At 39.0% G+C, this 26658-nt stretch overlaps 2 protein-coding genes across 19 annotated transcripts in view; both read left to right on the forward strand.

The window, feature by feature from the left end:
- The window catches only part of SORBS2 (sorbin and SH3 domain containing 2), a 227551-nt gene that overhangs the window by 118853 nt on the left and 82040 nt on the right, over positions 1-26658 (forward strand). For 6 of the 18 annotated variants that reach the window (XM_050792564.1, XM_050792577.1, XM_050792567.1 and 3 more), the window contains 4 exons: positions 4468-4517; positions 10993-11085; positions 16994-17020; positions 17252-17376. In XM_050792564.1, the coding sequence (XP_050648521.1) occupies positions 4508-4517; positions 10993-11085; positions 16994-17020; positions 17252-17376 (255 nt within the window). In that variant the 5' untranslated portion in view covers positions 4468-4507. Of the gene's footprint in view, positions 1-4467; positions 4518-10992; positions 11086-16993; positions 17021-17251; positions 17377-18178; positions 18821-26658 lie in introns of all 18 variants that reach the window. The other 12 variants (XM_050792562.1, XM_050792563.1, XM_050792565.1 and 9 more) reach the window with 6 other exon arrangements.
- Positions 1-26658, forward strand: part of PDLIM3 (PDZ and LIM domain 3) — a 214851-nt gene that overhangs the window by 29687 nt on the left and 158506 nt on the right. The window lies entirely within an intron of this gene.

A 26658-nucleotide genomic window follows, 5' to 3' on the forward strand; every position in this document is an offset into this window, starting at 1 on the left:
TATCTTTTGGGCAACTCCTCACATTAACTGAGATAAAATTCAATCCTCTAGTTTCATCCATGGTCTTGGTGCTTAAATTCAGGTCTACAAAAATAAAATGACCTACATAGAATTCTTGGCCAACACTGGGGAAAGGATTTTGTCTCTGCTGCTCTTCAAAATGGGATGCCTGGTAATCAAAACAATTCAAGCAGAGTTATAAGACAACAGGCACAAAGGCATGTTCATACCCATGCAGGATTAAACTCCTTAGGACCCTCTTTCAAAAGTTAAATTACCCAGTCTATTCTCTTATGCATGTTGAGAACACAGTCTGCTCTGACTCAGAGAAAAGTGAGATGTCTGATAATCCGAAGACATTCAAGCAGAATTGGCCAGGCGTGGTGCTCACGTCTGTAATCCCAGCACTTTGGGAGGTCGAGGCAGGAGGATCACGAGGTCAGGAGTTTGAGACCAGCCTGACCAACATGGTAAAACTCCGACTCTACTAAAAATACAAAATTTAGCCAGGCGTGGTGGCGCACACCTGTAATCCCAAGCTACTGGGGAGGCTGAGGCAGCAGAATCACTTGAACCCGGGAGGTGGAGGTTGTAGTGAGCCGAGATCGCGCCACTGCCCTCTAGCCTGGGCAACAGAGTGAGACTCCCTCTCAAAAAAAAAAAAAAAAAAAAAAAAAAAGGAAAAGAAAAAAAAAGAAATTCAAGCAGAATTAAAAGACTATAGATCCGAAGTCATGCTGTTAACAGCCCTTCCACAAACAATCAACACAGTCTATTGCCATATGTGTTTTGGCAGTGGAGGCTACTCTAACCCGTAAGTAAAACAAATCCATTGTTGTCACAAATTAGGACACATATGAAGTTGCTTTTTATATGAAACTTTGACAAAAGTAAATACAACCCCCTAGCACCTATTGAAAATCATGTGATCCCTTCATGTTCGGAGAGTTCTTTGCTCCATGGACCATCTGCTAAGGCTCATGACCATGTTATGGTCAGTTCTCATAGTCTCGTCCCTGGTTCAATTCCAAGTGAAGAGAATACTTGAAATACTGTTTTCTAGTAGCATGCAAAGACTCTAGGAATTTGATGCTTTCCAGAATAATCTGTGCTTGTTATGTAAGTACAATCAAGGACACTTTTTCAGAGCAGAACAAAAGAGATTAGATTCACTTTAGTTTGAACTGTCTAAAGAGAGTTCTCAGTCGTGGATTTGTTAATGGACTTAGCACAAATAATGGAAATAGAATCATGCATTTTTATTAGTCATCCAAGAAGCCTTTCGGTTTCAGGTTCTTCTTGAGAGCTCAGTCACTGGGGTTCTTCTTTTAACGACTTGGAAAATGTCTTGCTTAATTAGGAAGTTAGTCATTTCACATTTTGACATCGAAAACAATGGGAAGTTGAAAAACCTCACAAATTACATTTATAAGTAACAGGATACATCACTTTAAAGACGAAAACCTGAAGGATTTGTGGCGCCTTTCTTTGTTCTTGTTAATCCTATTTTACTTTTTGAGTGTTAGATGTTCTGTAAATATTGGCATTTGAATTCAAACAATAGATGTTGATAACTAGTTCTGCAACTTGGTACAAAAACATTATTACGGTATATCAGCAGATTTTGTATTCTGAGAGTTAACCTTCTGTATTTGATGTTGTCTTTGTCAATCATTATTATTCTAGTCCAAATACTGTCTTCCTCATTCAGTTGTAAAACCTTAAGCAGTTTTAAGCACAGCGTCGCCTGGTTTCAAAAGGAATGACGAAGTTGAATTTGGGAAAGGTCCTTATAATCCGCATTTTCTGGAGGTTGTTTATCCCTTCTGGTTTTAGAAGTTGCCTCAGTCTCAGTCACACACATCCCCTGAGGCTTTTCTTTTCCATTTATTTTGTCCATTTAAGGTTAACATATTAGGAGTTTTGCTACCGAGAGATGAAAATAAACATGTTTGAAGGAGCTTTCCCAAAGCTCCTGTGCTGACCACTGCCCTCTGCCCTGACCTCATTGGTATCCCTCAATATAGGCGGTCTTAAGGCGACCAAGTTGAGTTTTTAGAAATATGCCACATTTTTCTGTGTAATTCTGGAGAAAAACAAAACAACCAAGTAAAACAGAAATGCGCCTGTTTAGTTGCATACACTGAAAAATAGGAGATAAAATTTATCATCATAAAATTTCCCTCCATCATTTTTCAGAGTCTGTTGGCCTATGACATGTCACTGTGAAGTTCCCCGTAACCCTGTGGAAACTCAGTTCTGGCCTGGCCACACTAAGCATGGCTCCTGCCCTGCTCCCGACACTGCAACGATGCCTCGGGCAGACGGGCAAGGATATGACACTGAACACAGACTACACAAAAATTAAACACCACATAGCAAGGATATCATCTATATTGTTTTCAGCTTAGAGCTCTAAAAACATATATTGAGGTGATTATCAGTACTGTGATTTTGCCCATTTTAAATGTTCATTAATTTAGCATTTATTGAGTCCTAAGGTATTAGTAATTCAATCTAGGCAAATATATGTATGTGTGTGTGTACATATACATGTGTATATAGCAAAATGAGGATTACATTATACATATATATATCTATATATAAAATCTTGCTTTATAATTATATTTCATAGGACTTAAGTATATTTTTAATGTTATTTTATTTCATCATTTTCCCCCCACTGGGAGAGAAGTACCATTATATTTAGCTAAAATTCACATTTTGATTTTATTATTATAATTTTACCTCAGTAATGAACAAAGTCAGGCTTTCCATAAGAGGTGAATCAGATAGCCACATTGAAAGAAAATAATAGTTGTCGAATTGAGCAGAGGAAATGGTCAGAAAGGAGAAGAGGGTGAGAACCTTGGCAGACAAAGGCAAGAAAGCCAGGAAGCTCATTTGCTGCTCTTTTTAGAGACTGAAAAAACTATATTTATGAAAAGTCTTTCATGACAGGTGATCATGCCAATGATTTCTTTTCAAAGTTATCCTCATTCATCCAAAAGGAATAAATAAAAGTCTTGAAAATGGTCAGATGTTGCAGTACTAATGCTCCTGGAAGCCGTGAGTGTGTCGTGCTGGGGGAGATTCTCATGGATCCTGAACAACAGGCCCACTCAGGAGCAAAGGCCAAGTGGCCGGGGTCAGACGGCTCTTGCAGGGAGCTCTGAGACTTAGGAGATTTGCTTCCTTATCAGCATGTGTTTCCTCTTTGGTCTCAGAGTATGGATAAATAGGAAACTCCATAAATGGACTAAGAGAATATACCAGAGAAAGAACTAAGTCATCTCACATGTCGTAAAACGATACATAATATTTAAAACATTTTTCTGAGACAAGCCCTTGCTGCCAACCATATCTAGTGAATTAATCTCAATTGCTATGCATCCAGCATTTCACTGGGAAAAATCAGTGTTCAATACTAATGCAGAAATGGGTTTTGTAGCAACCATCTATTTCCTGTGTCTTAAAAAAAGAGACAGATGAATCTCATCTTTCTTGACAGTGCCCTCAAAATATGTGTTACTTTCATTACATATTCCCGGTAGTAAATAGACCAGCACATGTAAGGCAATGATTTTAAAGTGCCAGGGTAACTTTTAAAACTCCAGAAGAGTACACTTAACAGATAGTCATATCAGGCTTAGAGAACAACAACCATTTGTATAAATATTTGTAAAAGAAATTTAATTTTTTAAAAAGAAAACTCAATCAGGCACAGTGGCTCACACCTGTAATTCCAGGGGGAAGGATGGCTTGAGTCCGGGAGATTAAGGCTGCAGTGAGCTATGATCACACCAGCTGCACTCCAGCCTGGGTAACAGAGCACAACCCTCTCTCTCTGAAAAGAAACAAACAGGCCAGACAAGGTGACTCACGCCTGTAATCCCAGCACTTTGGGAGTCCGAATCAGGTGGATCAAGAGGTCAAGAGTTCAAGACTAGCCTGGCCAATATAGTGAAACCCCATCTCCACTAAAAATACAAAAAATGAGCTGGGTATGGTGGCATGTGCCTGTAATCCCAGCTACTCAGGAGGCTGAGGCAGGGGAATTGCTTGAACCCAGGAGGTGGAGGTTGCAGTGAGCCAAGATCACACCACTGCACTCCAGCCTGGGTGACAGTGAGGGACTCCGTCTCAAAAAAAAAAAAAAAAAAAAAAAAAAGAAAAGAAAAGAAAAAGAAACAAACAAGCACAAAACTTCTCCATTTTCATCCATTAATGCTTACCATAAAGCAAAAGCATAAAAACAGAATATGATCTGTTTTATGATCATAGGACCAATAATTAAAGTTTAACATGAAGAAAATTATCAATTCTTCCTACCTTATTAAACACTGATTTAAATAAAACTAATGATAATGTGATATTAACTTACAGGTACATCAAAAGCAAGACACGCTTTCATGATATTTTCTTCACATGCTAGCGAACAAATTATGCACCGTTTTTTTTCTACAGGAAAACTGAAGACTTTAATAACAAACTCTCCAAGGTCAAAATGAACACAGGTATGCTGTCTGTTAGTTTTCAACTCTTTGAGCCTTGCTCTCTAAAAATCATGTTGGCCCTCAATCATTAGCTTAGCACTCCACTGATCCTAGGTGTGATTCTGAGTTTCTGATTAGATACGTAGCATAGATTCATTACTTTCTCTCTTTGTATTTGTACTCCACTCTTATGGCCACCAAACATAGACTTTTCTGTTCTGTTACTTGCTCCTACTCCCTTTGTCTCTAATCACATGTTAAAACGAACTCCTCTAAACAATTGGAAGAGGTAGTATGTCATTTGTTTGTGTACTTTTAAAATCTCTCACTTAAAAATAGGCTAAATTCAAAGGCACGTTGCTCTAGTAGAAACTACTTAAACGTATCTGTTTTATAAACTATTAATGTTGAAGAAGTCAGCAGAGAGAGTGCCAAAGTTTTATACAAAGTCAGCTTAATTAACCTATAGTCACAATTCACATAGTGTTATAAGCATTATATGTGTAGATGTGAGAATAGTATCTCCAACTAGCTTAACAACTGTGCCTCTAAACTGTATTGTATACATTTTAACTGTAAAAGTGTTCATGATACAGACTTTGTACATATGAACTTTTTTCCACAGTAGACATAATTTGGCTTATAATTTTGCCTTCCCCCCTCCTTGAAATATACAATATTAAGTAATTCAAGAAACAACTTTCTCATTGAGATTTTGTAACTTGTGTTGAAATTTCCTATCCACAAGAGATCACTGGAAAGTTGTTGGAGCCGTCACCCCATGGCAGAGTAGAAAGGATGGCCCAAGATATTCTCTTATGTCCAGCTGGTTGCCTTTTTGAGGTCTCTTGTTGCATCAAAGTGCCTACAGGAGGATTATCCAACCACTGGCGAGGACCAATACCTAATCCCCAGGTTGAGTGCAGAGCCTTGTGCCATGTGCCATGTACCATAGTGGCCTCAGAGAAGGCTGTGTGGGCAGGCCCCTGAGGATGCTGTCACCTTGCAGACAAGTGGACAACAGGCAAGATGAGGATACTGGAGACAGTCAAAACACACAAGGAAGGCTCAGCAATCAAGAGAAGTTGTAACCCTGCAAATGCACCACACAAGGGCATCTTGATGATTGGAGATGCCAGAATTAGACATGGGGAATGAAGTAGAAAATAGTACTAGGTAAAGGAGACAAAAGAAAGCAAATAGAATGTAGAGCCCACATCTGGATTAGCATCAGCCACGTTTTGGAGCTACAGAGTCACTCCAGCAGAAGTTTCACATGAGGAAGTGATCTTTCCTGATCCTTCCAAGACATCTCCCTATAGACGTAAGTGGATCATAACTTCCCAGTATTCCTCATTTTACTGAGTGCCCATTTTCCTATCTATTATAACCCTATTATGACAGAGATATGCATACATGATATACTGAATATACTGTGTTCATGTGCAGTACATTCAATAATTGACCTTCCTATTCATATAATTCAATCCCTCATAGCAAAGTAAGCACATAAAAATTTGCCAATTTGTTTCAGTCACTAAGGTACTTGAGCCAAGTTACTGTTTAGTAGCACAAATGTAACCCTCTAAAGTATCTTCTCATTTCTAAGGAGTGAGCTTGACTCTGGATGGGATGCAGTTTGCATAGGGTTATTTCGCTTATGTGGATGAACTTCCACTTATGTACAATGATTGGCAAATATGGTATTCAAAACTGTGCATAAAATTGATCAAAAGTGACTGAAAACTTTTGCTCAAAATTCCAAAATAATAATTATAATGTTTTTACAAAAACATACCACTTTTAAATATATATGTATATGTATACACACATATATTGCCTTTGAAATTTGAAAGCATTGTTACTGTGTTTACAAAATGAAGTAGGAATTTGTTCCTAAAGAGCTAGTAAAAAAACTGGCCTGCATTATCTATCTTCAGATAGGCAGATGATAGATAGATAGACAGATAGATAGATAGATAGATAGACAGACAGACAGACAGACAGAGATGAATAAAGTGGCCCCACAAGTTATTTTTCTAGTCCCCAAAATAGCTTCTAGTTCTTCTTCTTTTTTGTCTATCTATCTATCTTTCTATCTATTGATAGAAAATATCGATAAATAGATAATGCAGATAATATATGGATAGATAACGCAAATAGATTATATAGATAAGATGATACAGGCCAGTCTTATTGATATCAATATTCATTTAAACAAGAATATATCTTTCTTGATTCATATATCTATCCAATATATCAATTATTAAAAAGATATATTCCTATTTAAATCTTCATGTGTCAGTCACTACGGTTAAAAAGCATTCTTTTAAGTTAAGTATTTGCTTTTAATCAGTACATAATAAACTAGCCATGGGGAATGCGGTTAATTTTTCATACTAAAGTGTTTAAACAATGTAGAAAAAATATACAAAACATGTTATATGTCCACTTTTAGAATTTTTAACCCATTACTTTCTTAGGCATATCTTAGCTATCAAAGAAAGGAGAGAAGGAAAGACATCAAATAATTCTCCATGTATAATTTACCCATATGAGTGGTTTCCAGCAGTAGGAACAGCTTCCAGGAATCTTGCAGCTCAGGGGAAGAGTAGCCCAGCCAGGCTGTAGGTCATTAATGAGGACCAAAGGCAAAACCAGCATTAGGATTCTTTAGGATAAACCGACATATGAAAGGTAGCATCCTCGTTTTAAGATCTTAAAAATATCTTCAAGGAGTATCAGAAAGTATCAATACATAAGGAAGTAGAAACAGAATATAATAGATTATTCTGTTCCAGCAATTTTACAAATGCCTCGAGTTTAATAATTCAGCTCTTTATTAAACTTTATTAAAGACAGAGTCTCCATTTATTTCATCTAGGACTTGGAGCTTCCTAAAGTACATAAATTGGCAAAGATTCCCAAACTTTCTTGGTTTACAGTGACCTTTAATGTCTCAGTAATTTTTTCATTGTGCTCCTAGGCCAAAAATACGTAACACTTCTATTTATTAAGTAGTTAGGTGCTAACAACTTAATAACTTAATAATTACTTTAGAAATATTTTGTTCTAACAACTTAGAAGCCATTTGACAAAATAATACACATAAATTGAAAGAAAATAGTTTTATTTCCTTCTTTATAACACGAATTACTTACTAATAATATGTGTGTGCCTGTTGCACACTGAAAAATTTCTCAGACCTCAGAATTAGATTGTTCATGGCCACTCTCATTTACTGATCTAAAATGTTTTATAGGCCAGACAGGCACAGTGGCTCACGCCTGTAATTCCAGCATTTTGGGAGGCTGAGCCAGGAGGATTGCTTGACTGCAGATGTTGGAGACAAGCCTGGGCAACATAGTGAGACCCTATCTCTATAAAATTTTTAAAAATTAGCTGGGTGTGGTGGCATGTGCCTGTAATCCCAGCGATGAGGGAAGCTGAGGTAGGAGGATCAGCTTGAGCCCCGTGAGCTCCGAGTGCGTCACTGCCCTTGAGCCTGGGCAACAGAGCAAGACCCTGTCTCTAAACATAAATAAATAAAATGTTCTTCAGAGGGTACTTGCGTTTTATCACAGCAACTATCAAAATCCCAGTTTTTTAAAAATATGATGTCATCAAAAGGAATACAGCACATCTATTACGCTGAAACCGTGCACTGCCCCAAGCAAGCAATTCCTGGCGCGTCTAACAGTTAGCACTGTGTTTTCCTCAAAACAGGAAATGTCCCCCAACACCCTTGCGGATTCACGGCACAGCCCAGGGCGTCTCAGCCGAGTGTCCAACAGTTAACACTGTGTTTTCCTTAAAAACAGGAAATACCCCCCAACACCCTTGCGGATTCACGGCGCAGCACAGGGCATCTCACCCGAGGGTCCAACAGCTAGCACTGTGTTTTCCTCAAAACAGGAAATGTCCCCAACACCCTTGGGAATTCACGGCGCAGCCCAGGGCGTCTCAGCCGAGTGTCCAACAGTTAACAGTGTTTTCCTCAAAACAGGAAGTGTCCCCCAACACCCTTGCGGATTCACAGCGCAGCCCAGGGCGTCTCAGCCGAGTGTCCAACAGTTAGCACTGTGTTTTCCGTAAAACAGGAAGCGTCCCCCAGCACCCTTGCGGATTCACGGCGCAGCCCAGGGCATCTCAGCCGAGGGTCCAACAGTTAGCACTGTGTTTTCCTTAAAACAGGAAGCGTCCCCCAACACCCTTGGGAATTCACAGCGCAGCCCAGGGTATCTCAGCCGAGGGTCCAACAGTTAGCACTGTGTTTTCCTTAAAAACAGGAAGTGTCCCCCAACACCCTTGCGGATTTACGGCGCAGCCCAGGGTATCTCAGCCGAGGGTCCAACAGTTAGCACTGTGTTTTCCTCAAAACAGGAAGTGTCCCCCAACACCCCTGGGAATTCACAGCGCAGCCCAGGGTATCTCAGCCGAGGGTCCAACAGTTAGCACTGTGTTTTCCTTAAAAACAGGAAGTGTCCCCCAACACCCTTGCGGATTTACGGCGCAGCCCAGGGCATCTCAGCCCACAGGGTGGACACCAGAGGTTTAACCTGTGACCCTGGATCTTCTCATTCTGGAATTTTCTCTTTTCACCTATGTGCTTGTTAGATGTTCAGAATTAATAGAACTAGGAAATAAAATCACTTTTAGAGTGATGTCCGTTTTCACTTTCAACACCTTTGACTACACAACCATTTTAACCAGTTCACAGCTCCTGGAAGCAATAACATTTCCTCCATCTTATCAGACACCCTTGTCTCTAAGCACTTTCAGTTTGCTGAGTTTGCTGAAATCCTTTTGGAACCTGTCCTGAAGGAATCTTCAGTTGTTTCTACCATTTGTGTCACTTTCTTTGGGTTCTTAATTATAATGTTTGATTTATTTACTTCATTTTCTTTTAATATTCTTTCAAGTTGGTTTTCTGGTTTAATGATTTTCTACATTAAGAAATTGTTACTTTAAACATATACTTTTAAAAAGTGAAGTTTTGATATAAGAATTACTCCACTGATTTTAAGTTCTATTAATCTTACTATTTACAAATTTTATAAAAAATTCATTTGAATTATCCTTCCAAGCATCTTTACTCATCTAAATTCTGTCCTGTCCGATAAACAAACTTGATACTTTCCCTATGAAAATAAAGAAAAAGGAAAAATGGACATGTCACAATTTATCATGATTATGTTACTATATCGGTGGTTATATTGTCTTTTTTTTTATAACTTTCAAAAAGATTTAATTTAATTTGGTTTTACTTAATAAGCAGAATGAGGAGAATGAGCAAAACTATTTATTGCACATACCATATTACAGAGGAATGTAAGAGTGGAATTTGAATCTGGTCATAAATAGAACATTGGCCTTCCAATTTTAAAAGACTTCTCTTCCAAATTTAGAAGTCTAAACTTCTCATAGCACATTAAAATGACTGATGAACTTACACAGATTTTATTTCACATTATGACTTGCATAAGTTTAAATATATGAATCATAGTACACATATTGTTAAAAGTATAAAAGCAATAAATGAGGCCAGGTGTGGTGGCTCATGCTTGTAATGGGAGGTTGAGGTGAAAAGAGCACTTGAGCCAGGGAGTTTGAGACCAGCCTGGGGAACATGCAAGACCATGTCTCTACAAAAAGTTAAAACGTGAGCCAGTGTGTGCCTGTGGTCCTAGCTACTCAGGAGACTGAGGCAGGAGGATTGCTTGAGCCCAGGAGGTTGAGACGGCAATGAGCTATGATGCACTCCAGCCTGGGGGATGGAGCAAGACCCAGCTCTAAAAATAAAAATTTGAAAAGTAAAAGCAATATACTCCTTTCTTTAAACATGGTCATTTCAATACCATATATAGCAATACTTTTATTTTAATAAGGCTAGTTATTTGCATAACTAACAATAACCACAGGAAGAATGGACTTTCCATAATGCCATGTGTTCCTCTGTGAATCCTCAAAAATATATCATACCTGTGTCACTAATAATTTTTACTGCAAGAATTATTCAAGCTCTCTTTGGGAATTATAACAGCTAGAAGATGGTAAAACTTAAATGATATTAACTTAAAAGTGTGTTGTACCGTAGCCCTTAATCCTGACCTAGAGCTGATCCTTGACTCTGAAAGCCAGCTCCAATGCCTATAGATTTAGTATAAATTGAATTTAAATGGTATAAACAAGATTGAGTTCTGTGCCTGAGTTTTCACAAAGAAAACCATAAAATGTTAAGTATTAAGTCTTCCATGCTTTCACTAAAACAGTGACACCAATTTCTAAGACAGATCCCTGATCTTCCTTTGTTTTGCTTCATTTTGTTTGTTTTAGTTTGAGGGTGGTGTGAAATTGGCAGGTGCATTCCATGGTTACTAATTCTAACTGTTCATCTTTCTCATGGATGTCTGGCACATTTCACTTAAAATGCATGATACTGCACGTGCTTTTCCCGTTGCCTTGGCCTCTGCTATATCATTTTTTTTGCTTCCAGATAGCGGTGGGTGTGCTCGCAAACGTGCCGCCATGTCTGTTACGCTAACATCTGTGAAGAGAGTGCAAAGTTCTCCAAACCTATTGGCTGCAGGTATAATATCACTAACTCACAGAATGTCGCACTTGAATGGCTTCTAGCTCTTCTGACTGTTTTTGTTCTAAACATAAAAAGCAAAGGAAAATGAGATCTTGTAGGAAACATTTCAAATGTATAATTAAAAACAACAGTCACTTGCCAAAAATAGTTTGAGTAACCGCAAGTGTTAATAACTATTTAAGTTTTTGTTATCTCATGAACTTAAGTAACATAATATTTCATTAAGATAACTCAGAGGTTTTTCGGGTTTTTTTTTTAACCTAAAAACTGTTGGGGTAGGAGTACAAGGGTACAGGATGAAAAAGGGATTTGTAGGAAACTGAATCTTCATTAACTGGATTCTTTGTCAAAGGTTATGAACAGAATGATAGAACATTAGTTTTGAAAGACACCTTTGCTTTCCTTTAATCCAGTCAGCAAAGACCCTTCTAATATATATATTTAAACATATCAAAATCTTGACTAATTAAGATTAACATGCGCCCACAGATAGGAAGTCACTGGGGACGCGAGATTTCAGCATCCACTCAGGTGGTGTCTTTATAATAAATCTCTGTTGTGACTACCTAAGGCACAGTACCAAAGTTAGGCACAGTACCTAAGGCACAGTCTGCACTGGGAGGGGGTGCAGCTGTTAGAAGGTCGGAGGGAGGCCAGCAAGCCCAGTGCCTCCAGACCCTGAAATAGACCCACACCTGTTGGTGACTGGTTGGTTGGTTGGCTGGTTGGTTAGTTGCAGTTTGGGGATTGCTTGTCTTTTATTTATAAGATTAATGGATCTTACAGCAGAAGTGAGAAAGGGATGGGGAGTCTAAATAATTTTAATTCTCACTACGCATATCACAGTCTTCTACACACATACATCTAGCAGTTGATTAAATACTCACGGTGGTCTTCGCTTTACAGTCACTTAATTCTAAACTACTGAGTTTCTCTAGAGAAAAAAAAACAAAAACAAACATGGACTTCCATATGGAGAATCCCACTTCCATCACCACCTCTAATCCACAATGGATTTCAACGTCCAAGTTTAAATGCCCGGCTAGTGAGTTCAGTTATATATTAAGTTAAAAGAAAATGCACAAGGTTTATAGTATGACCTCATTTTGGTTAAAAAACATCTTTCTACAAATCTCTATTTGTATGTATTGGCTCATGCATGTATAAACACAAAAAGGTGTTAGAAAAACTACAGATGTGTTTACATTGGATACTATGGGAAACAGGAAGGAAGGCAAGTAAGACAATAAATGTTAAGAGTTCAGGGCCATCGTGTAATTGGAATGCCAATACCCTGAATGTCATCGACATTTCAACCAAATAGGATCTCCGCCCAGCCTACTCAGACGTGAACCTTGCTGCATATGCCAGGGCATGGCACACTGCTTCGACAGTGCCAATGTGGAGAGTTATCTGAATACACGCAATTTCATATAACTCGACTTAATAGAAAAGATTTAACGCTTCAAAATTACAACAGCAAAAAATAATAATAATAATTCGCACTTCAAGAATATGAAATAATCTTCAGTAATAACAATGTAGCTTTCAGTTATTTTAAGTTTTCTATCACTAGGAGTAAGATTTCTAGAGAATGAAGTCCACTGAATTTTGGACATAATTGTTTAAAAACAGCCTTTTTTTGTGTCAATTAGACATAAAGTAAGTTTTGTTTTTTTTTTTTTTTTTTTTTTGAGATGAGCAGGGTCTTGCTCTGTGTTCCAGGCTGCAGTGCAGTGGCACGATCTCGGCTCACTGCAACCTCTGCCTCCCAGGTTCAAGCATTCTCCTGCCTTAGGCTCCTGAGTAGCTGGGATTACAGGTGTCTGCCACCATGCCTGGCTAATTTTTGTATTTTTTTAGTAGAGACCTGGTTTCACCATGTTGGCCAGGCTGGTCTCGAACTCCTGACCTCAAGTGATCTGCCCACCTTGGCCTCCCAAAGTGCTGGGATTACAAGCATGAGCCACCACACCTGGTCCCCTTTTTCAAAGAAGTTTCCATTACATTTTTGAATAAAGAAGTCAGCATTAATATGCACAACTGCATTCTATGTAGCTTTCATAAGAACTTATATGATACAGTGTCTTTATGTGAATCAAAAGGGAATTGATAAATATTTATTGCCTTTGATATTGTTAAAATACAACAATTTTGTAATTTGTTACAAAAGGCCGGGGACCTTTATGTAAAACCTCCACAAAAGGTCCCCGGCCATTTTCACTCCCTTCTCAGATCAGAGAGTCAATCTGAGTCATCACCTCTTTGTCCCCTGAGTCATTCTGTCTTTCTCTTTTCCTTTTATAAGAAGTAAATTCCCACTGGACAATCCATCAGAGCACACATGGATATTTTAAACCTATGCTAGAACCAAGACAATGACTATTGAGAAACAATGAAAAACATTTTATTTCACCAAAACCACTTGGCAGCCTAAAGGAACGCTGGCAAGAGTGGCCTGTTGCAGTATGGGGACCACTCCGCCAAGAGGCAGGGTCTTGTCAATACCACCTGCATGTTTTATGCCCTTAAGAAAATTAGTCTGTCTAGATCTCATTTCGTTTTTTTCAAAAGAAAAAATGTTTGTCATTTTCTTACCTCTCTGAAAGCTTAATCGTTTCCCAGGCTCACAAGGATTTGTCAGAATAAATGAGAGTAAATGAAGAAAATAAATGAAAAGGGTTATACTTGTACACAGAAACACAGTAGGCACTCAATTAGTTGACTTGAATTTAATCAACATTTCAAAATAATTCTTGAAAAACACTTGAGTCTTCTAAAGAAATGAGTTATAGGCATCAAAATAATTTTCAAGAAAAGTATAAGTGATAGTGTCAGTATAGCACATCAGTTAAAAGGGATTTAAATAAAACCTGAGAGGCGAGGCTATGCTGCGACACGTACCACAAACACAGCTACATAAAAGCTGTCATGTTAGAATCATAACAGTGGAAAGGGCCATTGAGGGCATTCAGTTCCACCCCTGACATGGAACCAGGAATGTCTTGCACACAATTCCAGACAGATACTCACTAGTTTGCGCCTCGATACAAGGAAAAGTGCTGGTAAGAGCATGTGGAGGTCTTCATTCTTCAAGACCCTATTTGTTAAAATATTCACATGCAAAACAGCCAGGAAAGGGAAAAACGTACACCATTTAGTCATTAGTGGATTATCAGTGAAGCAGTGACTATCTACTAAAGAACACTAAACATGAAGGACTCAGGCCCCTAGTCCTAGCTTTGTGTTTTTTTTAACAAGTGAATGTGCATCAAGAATGTTGCAGATTTGGGGGAAAACCATTTTCTCCACACATCTGCTAAGCCATTTACCTGACCGACTCTTTTTTTTTTTTTTTTTTTTCCTAACCTATGCTCTCTTTACTTGACATGGATCCATGATACTTTCTATTACCTGCCCCAAAGAACAGGTGTCCTCCCTCTCCTAGGCTTTCCTGCAGGGATAAAATAAAAGCAGAGCTATGCTAAACAGTGTCCATATAGGAGACTGTAATAAAGAGCAAATCAGGACTGGGTGTTCCAAGTATCTGTAATTGGATTTATTTTAAAGAAAGACAAATGATATGTACTTTAGTCTCCTTGAAAGACCACCCACTTCATGGCAGGCTTTAATCATCCACATAAGCTTTATTAAAATATTGGTTCATCCTGAAGTTCGAATTCATGGCCATTTTCTCCTTTCTCTTAATTCTGCACACACGTGTCCACTGTGTGATGCAAGGCCCTTCAGCACAGCCCACCACTCTTACTGTAATGTTTCCAGTGGCACAGGGACAGATTCATTTGGAAATCCCTGGGCCCAGTGTCCCAGGAAGAGACCCACAGTTGAGCCTGGAGTGACTGTCCTCTGATTCTCATGCTTACCGTTTCCTGGGGCTCCATCGTCTTCAACACGGTGACCAGCGTGAAGAAACAGAGCCTGCCCCCTACAGACTATTAGAGGGAGTTTATTTCCAGTGTCCTTCAGACCTGCCCAGTACACCCTCTTCTTTCTCACCACACCCACACCCCTTGCACCTCCAAGCCTCTGGCTCCCATTACCTCGTCCCCAGCACATACCGCACGCCTTCTTTTTTATCTCAGTTTTACCAAACCAAGCATAAAAGAAACTCTCTATACTCAAGAAAATAATCAGAATATAATCATTGTTATTAATGCTGCTTCTCTTCTCATAAAGGAGCTTTGGGCGATTTTATTGCCTCTTCCCCAATCCCAAAATTTATTTTTCATTGTCCTTTCCCAAATCCCAAAATTTGTTCATTGTCCACAGTGAATGGCAGCCTCGTGGTTGTTAAATCTCTCTCCTGAGTGCCCCAAAACAGAATTCTGATGATTGCTCTATATTGCCAAACTGTGTTTTTCTTTATCTTCATCATATAACTGGTAAAGAATTTCAATCATTTCTGCTTCCATCAAATCCTAGAAGGAGGGCCAGGCCCAGTGGCACACACTTGTAGCCCCAGCTAACCAAAAGACTGAGTCTATAGGATCTCTTGAGCCCACTATTTCAAGGACAGCCTGGACAAAATAGCAAGACCACATCTTTAAAAAATAAAATAAAATTGTAAAAATTGTACAAATTCTAGAAGTAGGATCCAATAAGCATTTCATGCATAATTCATCAAAGTGATTTTTCTCTATGGTACCCATTTTATTACTCTAATTTTAAATTCATTGGAAATAAAATCCATACGGTTATCAATGATCATAAAGAATGGGAATTTATTAGTCTTCTCTGGCTCACCTGGGCTGGGATCATTCTAATATACTCTGTGCTGACTCACATTTGTGTTTCTTTCTTTGATTTGGAAAGAATCCATATCAAATATTTTATCTAAAAATCAGATGCTTGCATTTCTCAACCCATTTTTATCATTCTAAATTCTTGTGTTTAAACTTGAAAATAACTATTCTGAAGCATTAAAAGAAAAACAAAGACTTTTTCAGCATGTAAAGTTCCTGTTTTATGAATTGAAATGAGAATCTAATAATGGTCCTGGGGACACGCAGAAGGAATCCAGGACTGGACAGCAGGTTGGGCTAAAAGCTTAATGAATCTAAGTAAAGTTGACCATGTGCTTTAATAAACCAGGCAACACAAGCTGATGACTTCAAATATACATGAGTTAAACGTGCCAACTGATTACCTCAAATTTGCATATAGAAGATTCTGGAATATGTAACTTCAATAAAATTGATAACAAATATATCACCGATAACTTGCCAACTGCCTTACCAAAAGCAATTTATTAGTACTGAAATGTATTTTCCACAGCTTACTAGCTGAAAGACAGTGGAACATATTGCAATAGCTCTTTCATATTTGAGTGTAAAATGACTTTTATATGGCAATAAGAAAAAAACTCAGTCTCGAGAATAATTTGAAAATGTCACATGATACGGTAGACAGGTCTACAGTTTCCTAAGGTTAAAAAAAAATGCAAACTACAGAGTACAGTTCTCTAACCCAGGAGTTAAATATGCTTATCAACAGCAGGGCATTGAAAGTTAAGGATCTGGTGGTTTGAGTTAGTGCTGTTTATAAACCAGATCTCTTTTGATCCTTTAATTTGATGTTTAGAAATTCACATATTCATCTTTGGCCATAATAAGATTAAAATGGCATGTTACAACATCATTGACAGGAAAAATTAGTGTTTGCCATATAGATTTTATATATTATAGATATTTAATGAATGACATTCTAATTGAAGTAAGAATAAATGTACAAGCCTCCCTTTGGCATGTTTGACATACCCAGATTTTAAAACTGAAATAATGTTTGCAAAAATAATGCATATAGTTCTTTGCCATGTTATTTTTACTGGGTTATTAATTTATTTCACCTTAGTCTTCATTTCAACATTTTTTTTTTCTTTCAGGCCGTGATTCTCAGTCACCAGACTCAGGTACAGAAAAAATATTCTGAATAACTATTACATTATTTGTGACTTTTAAAAAACATATTCGTAGCCACATGTGCTGACTTCATGTTAAATTTAAATTTCATATACTGTTATGCATATTAAATTACACCTCTATTAAGAACACTACAATTTTGGAAATAAAAATAAATTTTATAAAAAATGTTTAAGTGAACGTAGATATTTTTGTATCCAATTGTTTTCCCTTAATGAAAGCTTGGAGATCTTACAATGATGGCAATCAAGAGACACTGAACGGAGATGCTACATATTCCTCTCTTGCAGCAAAAGGTTTTAGAAGCGTTCGACCAAACCTACAAGATAAAAGATCACCAACTCAGGTAACCCTGCACACTCTTGTCTACTGTATTATTTTAAGGCATGATTATTATAAAGACCACTGCGTACAGCTTCTTTCTTAGTGTGCATATTTCAATACACGTTTTATTTTTAATATGTTTTTCCTTTTGTATTTAGTTTACTTGCCAGGCTTGTATTTACAACATGGAGAACAAATTTTAACAAACAAGGGTTTGGTTTGGTTTTGTTTCTGATTAAGCTCGTAAAAGTATATCAGTTTCTAACATAATCTCTAGCATATATTCTAATTCTTTAAAAGCTGACAGCTGATGCTTTGGATTTAAACTGATGAGGTCAGCAATACATTATGTATTCAATAATTATGAGTATGCAACTATTATATTAACTAAAGGAGCTCTGTGTTGGAGATATTAGTAAAATTATGCCCCAAGCATGAAAATTGTTATAAAACAATGCTATTAAACAAACCATATATATATATATATATATATTTCAAAGTCTAATAAAAATATGCCAAGAGAACACATGTTCACTTTTAACATAATTTCCCAGAATGTAGGTGGAGCAAAGGTTATAATGTATTCTCTGGAAACACTTTTTTCCCCTAAGGGCAAACATTGATAATAAATGTAAGTGCATTCTAAAGGGAATGAAAATGATCACTCAATCTAGCTAACAAAATGGATAGCATAATCAGAAGGTGTGGCATTGATTTACTTCTGTAAAGGCAAGGTTGACACTGGTTTCTTTCATGACTAACTTGGACTTTCTCTGTTTTTCTTTCAACTTTATTTCTCTCTCTGGATCCCATTGTCAATCCAGGCACCCCCTCCACCAGACAGAAAAGAGAGCTTTCATAGCTCTTTGATAACCAGTCACACAAAGGGTGTCATTTTAGACCAGTTAGTAACTAACACACAAATTCCCTCCAATACAGAGTACTTTGCTAACAAAAAACTTCCTCAGGGAACTATGTATTCCAATGAAGATTCGAGACAGACAATTGTATATTCTGAAGAATCTAACACAACCATGTCGTATACACAAAAAATCACTAATCCACTACCAGCAACTTCCAGCACGGATCCTGCACCATTCACTAACATCAACACCCCAGTTCTACAAGAGGACTACAGGCAAGATTCTCAAACGCGGAGGATTTCTACCTTGAAACTAACCCATAACAAGGATCTAGGAAGTAGCAGCCCCATTAATACTCCACAGTTTTCCAAATCTGTTGAAGTACCATCATTTCTCAAAAGGCCCTGCTCACTGACCCCTAATCCAGTGCCTGAGACACACACAGCATTTCTTTCCATACAGATAGCTCCCCTTTCAGGACAGGATCCTGAAAGCCACAAACGGCTACCTGAGCTTTCTCCAGAGACTGCAAAGATACCTCTTCAGCAAGAGAGACAAAAATCTGCAGTTGCAGTGGCCTCTCAGTCCTCAGGCTGCAGGGTGGTACCTTAGGCTTCTCAGTCTCTTCGTATTAATACATGTGTGTTGTAGAGACCCTAACTCCTTTGGTTTGGGCTTCTTATATGACCTAATGCTTTCTTAGTTTCCAAGCAGGAGGGGAAAGGAGAAAGAAACCATTTTCAAATTTAAAACCCTATTAAATTCATCAGCAAATGTCTAGGTATTTTTAAATGTAAATATGCATATACAGATCTTTCATCCAGAAATCATGTTCTAAAATTTTTTTTCTTCTAGATATTTATGGAAAATCATTGAGGGCTCAGTTATTTAAGACACTGCAAACTACTTCAGGACTTAAAGCATGTTTAGGTTTCAAAGAAATATTTTTCATATGAGACCCTTTTGCACTTAGATTTACTTTATTTACATGTGTAAAATCTCTTCAAATAATTGTCAATTATAATTTGCTTTGGCAGGGAACGGTTATCTTAATTTTAAGCAGTGTCTATTTCTTTGCAACCCAATATTCATTTTCACTAAAACTTAATCAGTTTATCATTTCAGAAAGTATATTAGCCAACTTTTATTATCCAGACTTGCAGGAAGTAAATCTTTCTTTCCATATATGTAGAATTCTCTCATAGCATCCTTCTGCTTACGTGTATTAGTCTGTCAGCAGGAGAAATGTGCTTCTCTTTTTGACTTCTCCATAAAACAATGTAGTGCTAAGAGCATAAACTTTAAGGGTAAACTGTAGAATTTAATCCAGGCATCACTATGTGATGAGACATTCATCTAAACTTTCCTGTGAGTCCAAACAAAGAAATGAGAATACTAATTAATCCTTAATTCATAGGTTATGATAAGACTAGGGAATTACCATAGACTAGGCTAGAGCAAGCACTCAATAAATGATAGCTGTTAATAAAAGATAAAATAGTAGCAGCAACAGCAGCAGTGTTAATATTGAAAACACTGGTGTCTAAGTAAATAATTTGTATACTACTCCTTTTTGTATCTGTGTTATTAAAGATCATCCAAAACATATCCTTGAGGATATATATTTTTAAACTGTGCAGAAAATCTCCAAAAGATAACTAACTGACACCAAGATCTCCCCACCCACTCATAAAGCAGAAGAGCCTTAAACAGAAATGATTAAAAGGACAAACTGGTGTTATCACACCTCTACTCAAATATCTTCTCCATCAGCTAATCGAGATGTACAAAATTCATTCAGTAGAGCGATTTCTTTTAATTAAGGTAATAGCTTCTGAAAGCACCTGTGAAATCAGATGATAATAATAATAACAACATTAGTAGCAGTTAACAGATATTAAGGGTTTACTCTATGCAGACACTGTTCCAGCTTGTTTATGTTTATTAATGATTTCCACAATCCCATGGAGTAGGTATTACTACTGTCCTTATTTTATGGCTAAGGAAACTGAGGCACGAAGTTGCTCCCCCGGGGTCATGCAGCTGGCACAAGGCAGAACCAGGATGCACACCCTGGCAGACTGGCTGCAGGGCCGCCACTCTGAAAGAGTGCTACTTCTCCTTGCGAAATAGTTACTTACCAGTGACAAGGAGACACGGCGCCATGACGGTGGAAGCTAAGGCAGGTGCATCTTGATCAGGTTCAGGAGTCCAGGAAGATCTGAGGGAGCAAAATCCTTGGGTGACTGTACAGACAGGCCTGTGCCAGTGTCAGTGAGCGGGCTCGCCCGTGTCCCAGGATGGGCATGCCAGGAAGCAGGCATAGGAGAAGTCATAGGAACACATGTCAGTCACTGGACTCATCCAACATGGTTTGCTTCTTCAGAATGGTTTTGTGATGTTTGAAAACAAGCTGATACTTTTCATTTTGCATGGTTTTATCCAGGCTGAGCAGAGACGGTTGGTTTGATTATATAATCCCCAGGGTATCGGCACCATCCAAAAGTTAAGATTTGAGATCCTGTCACTGCTATTTATTCAACAAATATTTATTGGGTGCTTAACCTATGTCCAGTCTGTTCTAGTGACAGAGTTGGATTTGAAACCATTCCTGCTTAAAATTTGTCTGTGTGTGGCAGGAGGAGCAAACATTAATAAGAACTTGAGTAAATTACATATATTAGAAGATTATGGAAATTGAGTTATGCCATGCAAAGCTGAGTTGTGGAGACCAGATATCATGTCAGGTATGGTAACTCAATCAATAGACCTCACTGAAAAGACAGAACAGCTTTGAAGGGCGAAGAATATTCCAGGCAGAGGGAATGTCTTATGTAAAGGCTTTGAGGTTGATCACTCTGGGGCTGTGGGAGGACCAGAAGGAAGCCTGAGGGAGGGAGAGGAAGTAAGTGAGGTGAGAGTGATAGGAAGTGAAGTCAGAGGTAAGAAAGACCCGACGACGGGAGGCCTTGTGAGCCATTGCAAGGATTTTGACATTTACTCTCAATAATAATGGAGGCCACTGGAGGATGTTGAGGCTGCCACCATTATTATTTCCATTATATTTTAACAAAATCATTCTGGCAACTCAGTGAAAAAAGTACCATAGTGGGGCAAGGAGGAGATCAGGCAAACCAGTTAGGTAATTACTGCAGTCCTTTAGGTGAGAAATGATGGGGGCTCAAAGCAGGGGGCAGCAGAGGAGGTGGTGAGAAATCAGACTCTGAGAATGTATTTTGAAAGTCAAGCAAACAGGACTTCCTGGCAGATTGCATGTGGGATGTGAGGAAGAGAAAAGTCAAGGTTGACTCCAACTGGAAGATAGCGTTGCCTTCAGCTGAGACTGGACAGCTGTGGGTGGAGCAGGTTGGTGGAAACTTCAAAGGTTCCATTTGGGAAACAGGAAGTTTGAGGCATTTCTTAGACACCCACATGAAGTGGTCAAGTAAGCATTTGGATGTGAGAACCTGTACCTCCCGGGGAAAGGTCCTGGTTGGAGATATGAGCCATTGGCTTGTCGATGGGTTTTGTGGCCATGAGACAGAGTGAGATCACCAGGGGGGTGGACAGAGAAAAGGGGAGGGCCAAGAGTTGAGCCTGAGTGAATCTCAGCATTAAGAGGAAGAAGCAGCCGAGGAGACTGAAAGCAGCATCCTCTAAGGGAGGAGAAAATCCGGGAAAATGTGGCATCCTAAAAGCCATGCGAGGAAAATGTGTGGAAAGAAAGGAATGGTTCACTGCACAAATGCTGTTGATAAGACAGGCTTGAAATGAAATCTGAAAACTTACCATTGATTCCATGGTGAGGAAGGAGGCTTTCCTGGAGTGGGTATGAGACAGACCGGGAAGAGAGTGGTTGGGCAGTCAGCTCTTTCAAGATCTTATTAACATAAATCCATTCATCTAGTTATTCACCCTCCCCGAGCAGCAGTTTTCTCATCTATAGAACTGCTGGGAGGTTTGAGTAAGGCATATAAGGATCTTGGCATGGTACCTGCTTCATAGTAATTCCTAAACCTACAGTAGCTGTCATCATGATTAAATAATATTTTTCCAAATTATGCATCTGATTGGGAAAAATAAATATATTATTTTCAACAATACTTCTTTTTTTTTTTTTTTACCGGTGGGTAAAAGTTTGTTTCAACAGACTTGCAGTTTGTTCCAACATAGTGTGTCCTCTTTCCTCAGGCTTTGTGAAAAAGGTAGCATGAAGCTGTTGCAGTTTTTATTCTCTGTTTAAAATTTTGGCAAGAACATTTAACATGAGATCTGCCTTCTTAAGAAATTTGCAAGTGTGCAGTGCAGTGTTGTTAACTGTAGGCACCATGCTGTGCAAAGCAGATCTCTAGAATGTGTGCACCTTGCATAACTAAAACTTCATGCCCACTGAGTAGCAACTCATTCCCCCCTGCCCCCAACCCCTGCCAACCACCACTCTACTCTCTGCTGATATATTTGTCCTTCTGAGACTGGCTTTCACTTGGTATAACGTCCTCCAGGTTGCTCCATGTTACAGCATGTGGCAGGATATCCATCTTTTTTAAGGCTGAATAGTATTCTAGTGGGTGCATACACCACATTTTCTTTATCTATTTATCCATCTGTGGACATTTGGTTTGTTTCTACGTCTTGATGATTGTGATATGCTGCATTTTTAAGTCTCATTTTCATGTAATGATCTTTCACAATGGTGACCTTTCCAATTTAAACACTTGCACTCCACGTTCTGGCAAGTCTTAGCCAATGCCAGGCGCTGTAAGCTATACACTGTGTCAGCCAAATATGTGCTCCATTATAAAGAATGAGGCTCCCAGGAATTACCAGACCCAAGCAATAAAAGTACACCAAGATGTGAAAAGTACATTTCAGTGTTCCAGAAGTTTTATTTACATAGTTTTGTTATTATTAAAGTCTGATCATTAGTTTAAGAAGAAAACTACAGGTCACTGTTAGAAATTCTCTTCATATTTGACAGTTTTTCATAATGTTTTCTAAATGGCATGTGCTTTAATTGTCCTCCTGCAAACAGACCAGAAATGAGGCATGTTATCCTTCTGTTACTGTGTGACCAGATATCCTGTTGCTAAAAATGTCACATTGTTCTCAATGTCAAGTCAGTGAAGGTATAAGCCAGACGCTTCAGAAAGCCAGCAAAAAGCTACACCCCCAAAGAGTTTCTCTGGCATCTGTGCTATGTTCTTTGCTTCAGGAAGATAAGCTTGTCCTGTCTGTTATGAAACAACATAATCAATCAATTGCCAAAGCCGCACCTTCACAGCTGCCACTGTACATATGCTGGGGACTCACAGGGGAACTTGCCTGCCCGTGGTGTAGAAGAGAGAGGAAACTCATTTCTCGTGCTCCATGAGATCAGTATGTAGATGCTAAGGAGGACAGAGTAATGCAGACATGTCAGCAGTGTGGGGTGATAGGGGCAGAACTGCAGAACGCACCTTCTGGAACATTCCTATCAACACCAGCCCCGATCATTGATGTCTTCCATTAGGATGGCTTCCTTTCTATGAGCTTGTAATGCTATTAGTTGATCAGGTCTTTGGCAATTTCTCCATTTGATGTCTGTTCACGTGCATGCATATGTGTGCATTTAAATAATTGCACATTAGAGAATATTTGGGAGGCCAACATGAATTTACAAATAAAACATCCTCTTCAATATCTCCCGATAGATGGGCCTCCAGCCTCTTCTGAATACACTTAATGAAGAGCTCAGTTACGTTCCAAGGCAGCAATCCAGTGCTCGGCCATTTCTGAGATCGAATTATTGGAAAGAATTTCTAATACCGGGTCATGATCTGCCTTCCTTAACTTCTGCATGGTTATCCACAGAGCAAAAGAGAGAGAATATTCTTCCGCCTCCATCTGACAGTGTTCACGTGATCCTTCCCCTCCCTACCCTGCTACTGGCTTTGTGTAGAGCACTCCTGTTCCTTCCCAGTATTTTGATTTTTTTAAACATGATTCTCCTTTTTTTGAGAGCTATTACAACACACCAGGCACTGTGCTAAGCACTTTACATTGCCCCACGTAAAAATTAAAAGCGTGTTAATTTTTACAGGCTTTAAGAGATGGGTTTTATCCATGTCTGTATTTTACACATGAAGGAACTGAGGCCAAGGGAATTAAACAACTTGCCTAAGTCTGTCTGACTCAAGATCCACAGCTCAGCCACTAGCCTCTGCTACCTCTATGCTCTCACACAAGCTGATTCTGAAATCCCATATTTTGGTAATGCTCTTAAAATATGCCACTTCCCCAGATGCAAAACCATATTCCCAATCTGAACACCACAGAGTACAGTAGAAATATTTACTCCCCTGATTCAGTTGCCACATGCTGTCAGTGTGCCCAATCTGTGTGACAATTTTAGATCACTTGTCACCCAGGTCTTGGGTAGGGAGTATATGGTTCAAATAGTTTTTATTATGAGGCTGTCAGACAATCTCACATCATTACAATGCAGGCAATACAGCCAGGCCTTAGGGAAACGGGGCAATGACCAGGCAGCCGCCCTCCGTCCTTCTCAGTCATAGGAACTGCATAGTTCCGTCTTTTACTTTCTGCTCTGTTGTTACTTCAGGTTATCCGTGGGTTTCCATGACATTCTCTGACTCCTTGCGTCTGGGTACCTGACAGCTACCTGAGGGGCATTCAGTGTCATATAATTCAAATTCACAATTCAAATTCCCAGGAGGGAGGCAGGACCCCACTGGCCCAGCGTAGTCCAGTCATTCCCTCTTCCTAATCAACTGTGGCCAGCAAAATGATGATCCGGCAACAGACACAGCTGCTGGCACGTCTCCTCATACGCCCAGGACAGGCCATGAAAGAGGGGGCACATTGTCCCAAAAGGATATGGGGATGGGAGGTAAAGACTGGTTTTTTAAAAACCCCTTCCGGCCAGGCACAGTGGCTCACTCCTGTAATCCCAGCACTTTTGGAGGCCGAGAGCAAGACTCCGTTAAAAAAAAAAAAAAAAACACTCCCCTTCCTAGATATTTTTTTTTTCAAGAAAATTACTGTCAACTCCTTTGGAAAAAAGCCTGTCAGATTTCTTTGCTTGACATTTAATATATACCCCTTATGTTCCTTGAGAAATGAAGCCTAGAAGCCCAATGACTAAAGATGTTAAGAGGCAGATGTTAGGATCCTCGGCCACAGGGCCACATCAAGCCAACTGGAGCCTGAGGTGGAAAGAAATTCTGTGCTCCCTTCTACCTGTTTTCATATATTGTGAATGAACTTTTTCCTAGAATGTTTAAGTCATTAGAATTTTTTTTGAAAAGTTGAAACGCAGGTTTATTGAAACTCACACGTTATTTTAAGCTTAAATATTTTATTTAAAGCAAAATAAACTTTTTTTTTAAAATTTGAGACAGTCTTGCTGTGTCACCCAGGCCAGAGTGCAGTGGTGTGATCTCGGCCCACTACAACCTCCACCTCCCAGTTTCAAGCAATTCTCATGCTTCAGCCTCCCAAGTAACTAGGATTATAGGTGCCTGCCATCACGCCTGGCTAATTTTTGTATTTTTAGTAGAGGTGGGGTTTCACCATGTTGGCCAGGCTGGTCTCGAACTCCTGACCTCAGGTGATCCGCCCGCCTCAGCCTCCCAAAGTGCTGGGATTACAGGTGTGAGCCACTGCGCTTGCCCTATTACGTGTTTACGTCACCTTAAATTAATTAAAAATGATTTAAGATTGCCATCAGTTAATTAGAAATGGTCAAACATGTCTATTCTCTCAACTAAAACTGAAATAAGCAAACATGTAGATTTTGAAAATATTATTGATGAGTTTTCTTGCGTTAAAAACTCCAGATCCATTTTTTTTTCTCTTTTCCTATGGCTTGGCATGCACTGGTCTTTATTTATATTTTTGACATATTTGTTCAGTATGGGGTATATTTTCTTTTTTGCATTTATCTTGATTTTCTTTCAAAGATTGCATTGAAACAGAATTTATCTCGATTACTTAGTTTCTGTCACTCTTTAAATTTTGCGCCCCAATAAGCACTTTACTCTCCTCTCCCTAGGCCTGGCCATGCACTCCTTCATATCCCCGCTTCACACCTACCCTCTTTCTCCTCCAGCTTCCACATCTGCTGCGTCAGCAAGTGATGGCCTAGGGGCTTGTGACTATAGATGTGTTGTCACTGAGCTTATGAGCGAACTAAAACTCATATTACCCATGACTGTGGTGGTTTTAGAGACAGTGGGCTTTCATTTTCAGCCTGTTTCAAAGCAAAGGATATGGGCAAATGACGCCCGCCTTGAGGGGCAACATGACTTCCGCGTTCTGCCATCTGTCCCATCATTCCCTGGCATCCAGCACGGGCTTGATTTGCACATTCTGGATACTTTCCTGGCCCATGATGGGCACTTGAGTTTGCAATGCCTTCATCCAACTCAATACGCTTTCTC

This window comes from Macaca thibetana, chromosome 5, assembly GCF_024542745.1.
Source record: "Macaca thibetana thibetana isolate TM-01 chromosome 5, ASM2454274v1, whole genome shotgun sequence".
Classification (NCBI taxonomy): Eukaryota; Metazoa; Chordata; class Mammalia; order Primates; family Cercopithecidae; genus Macaca; species Macaca thibetana.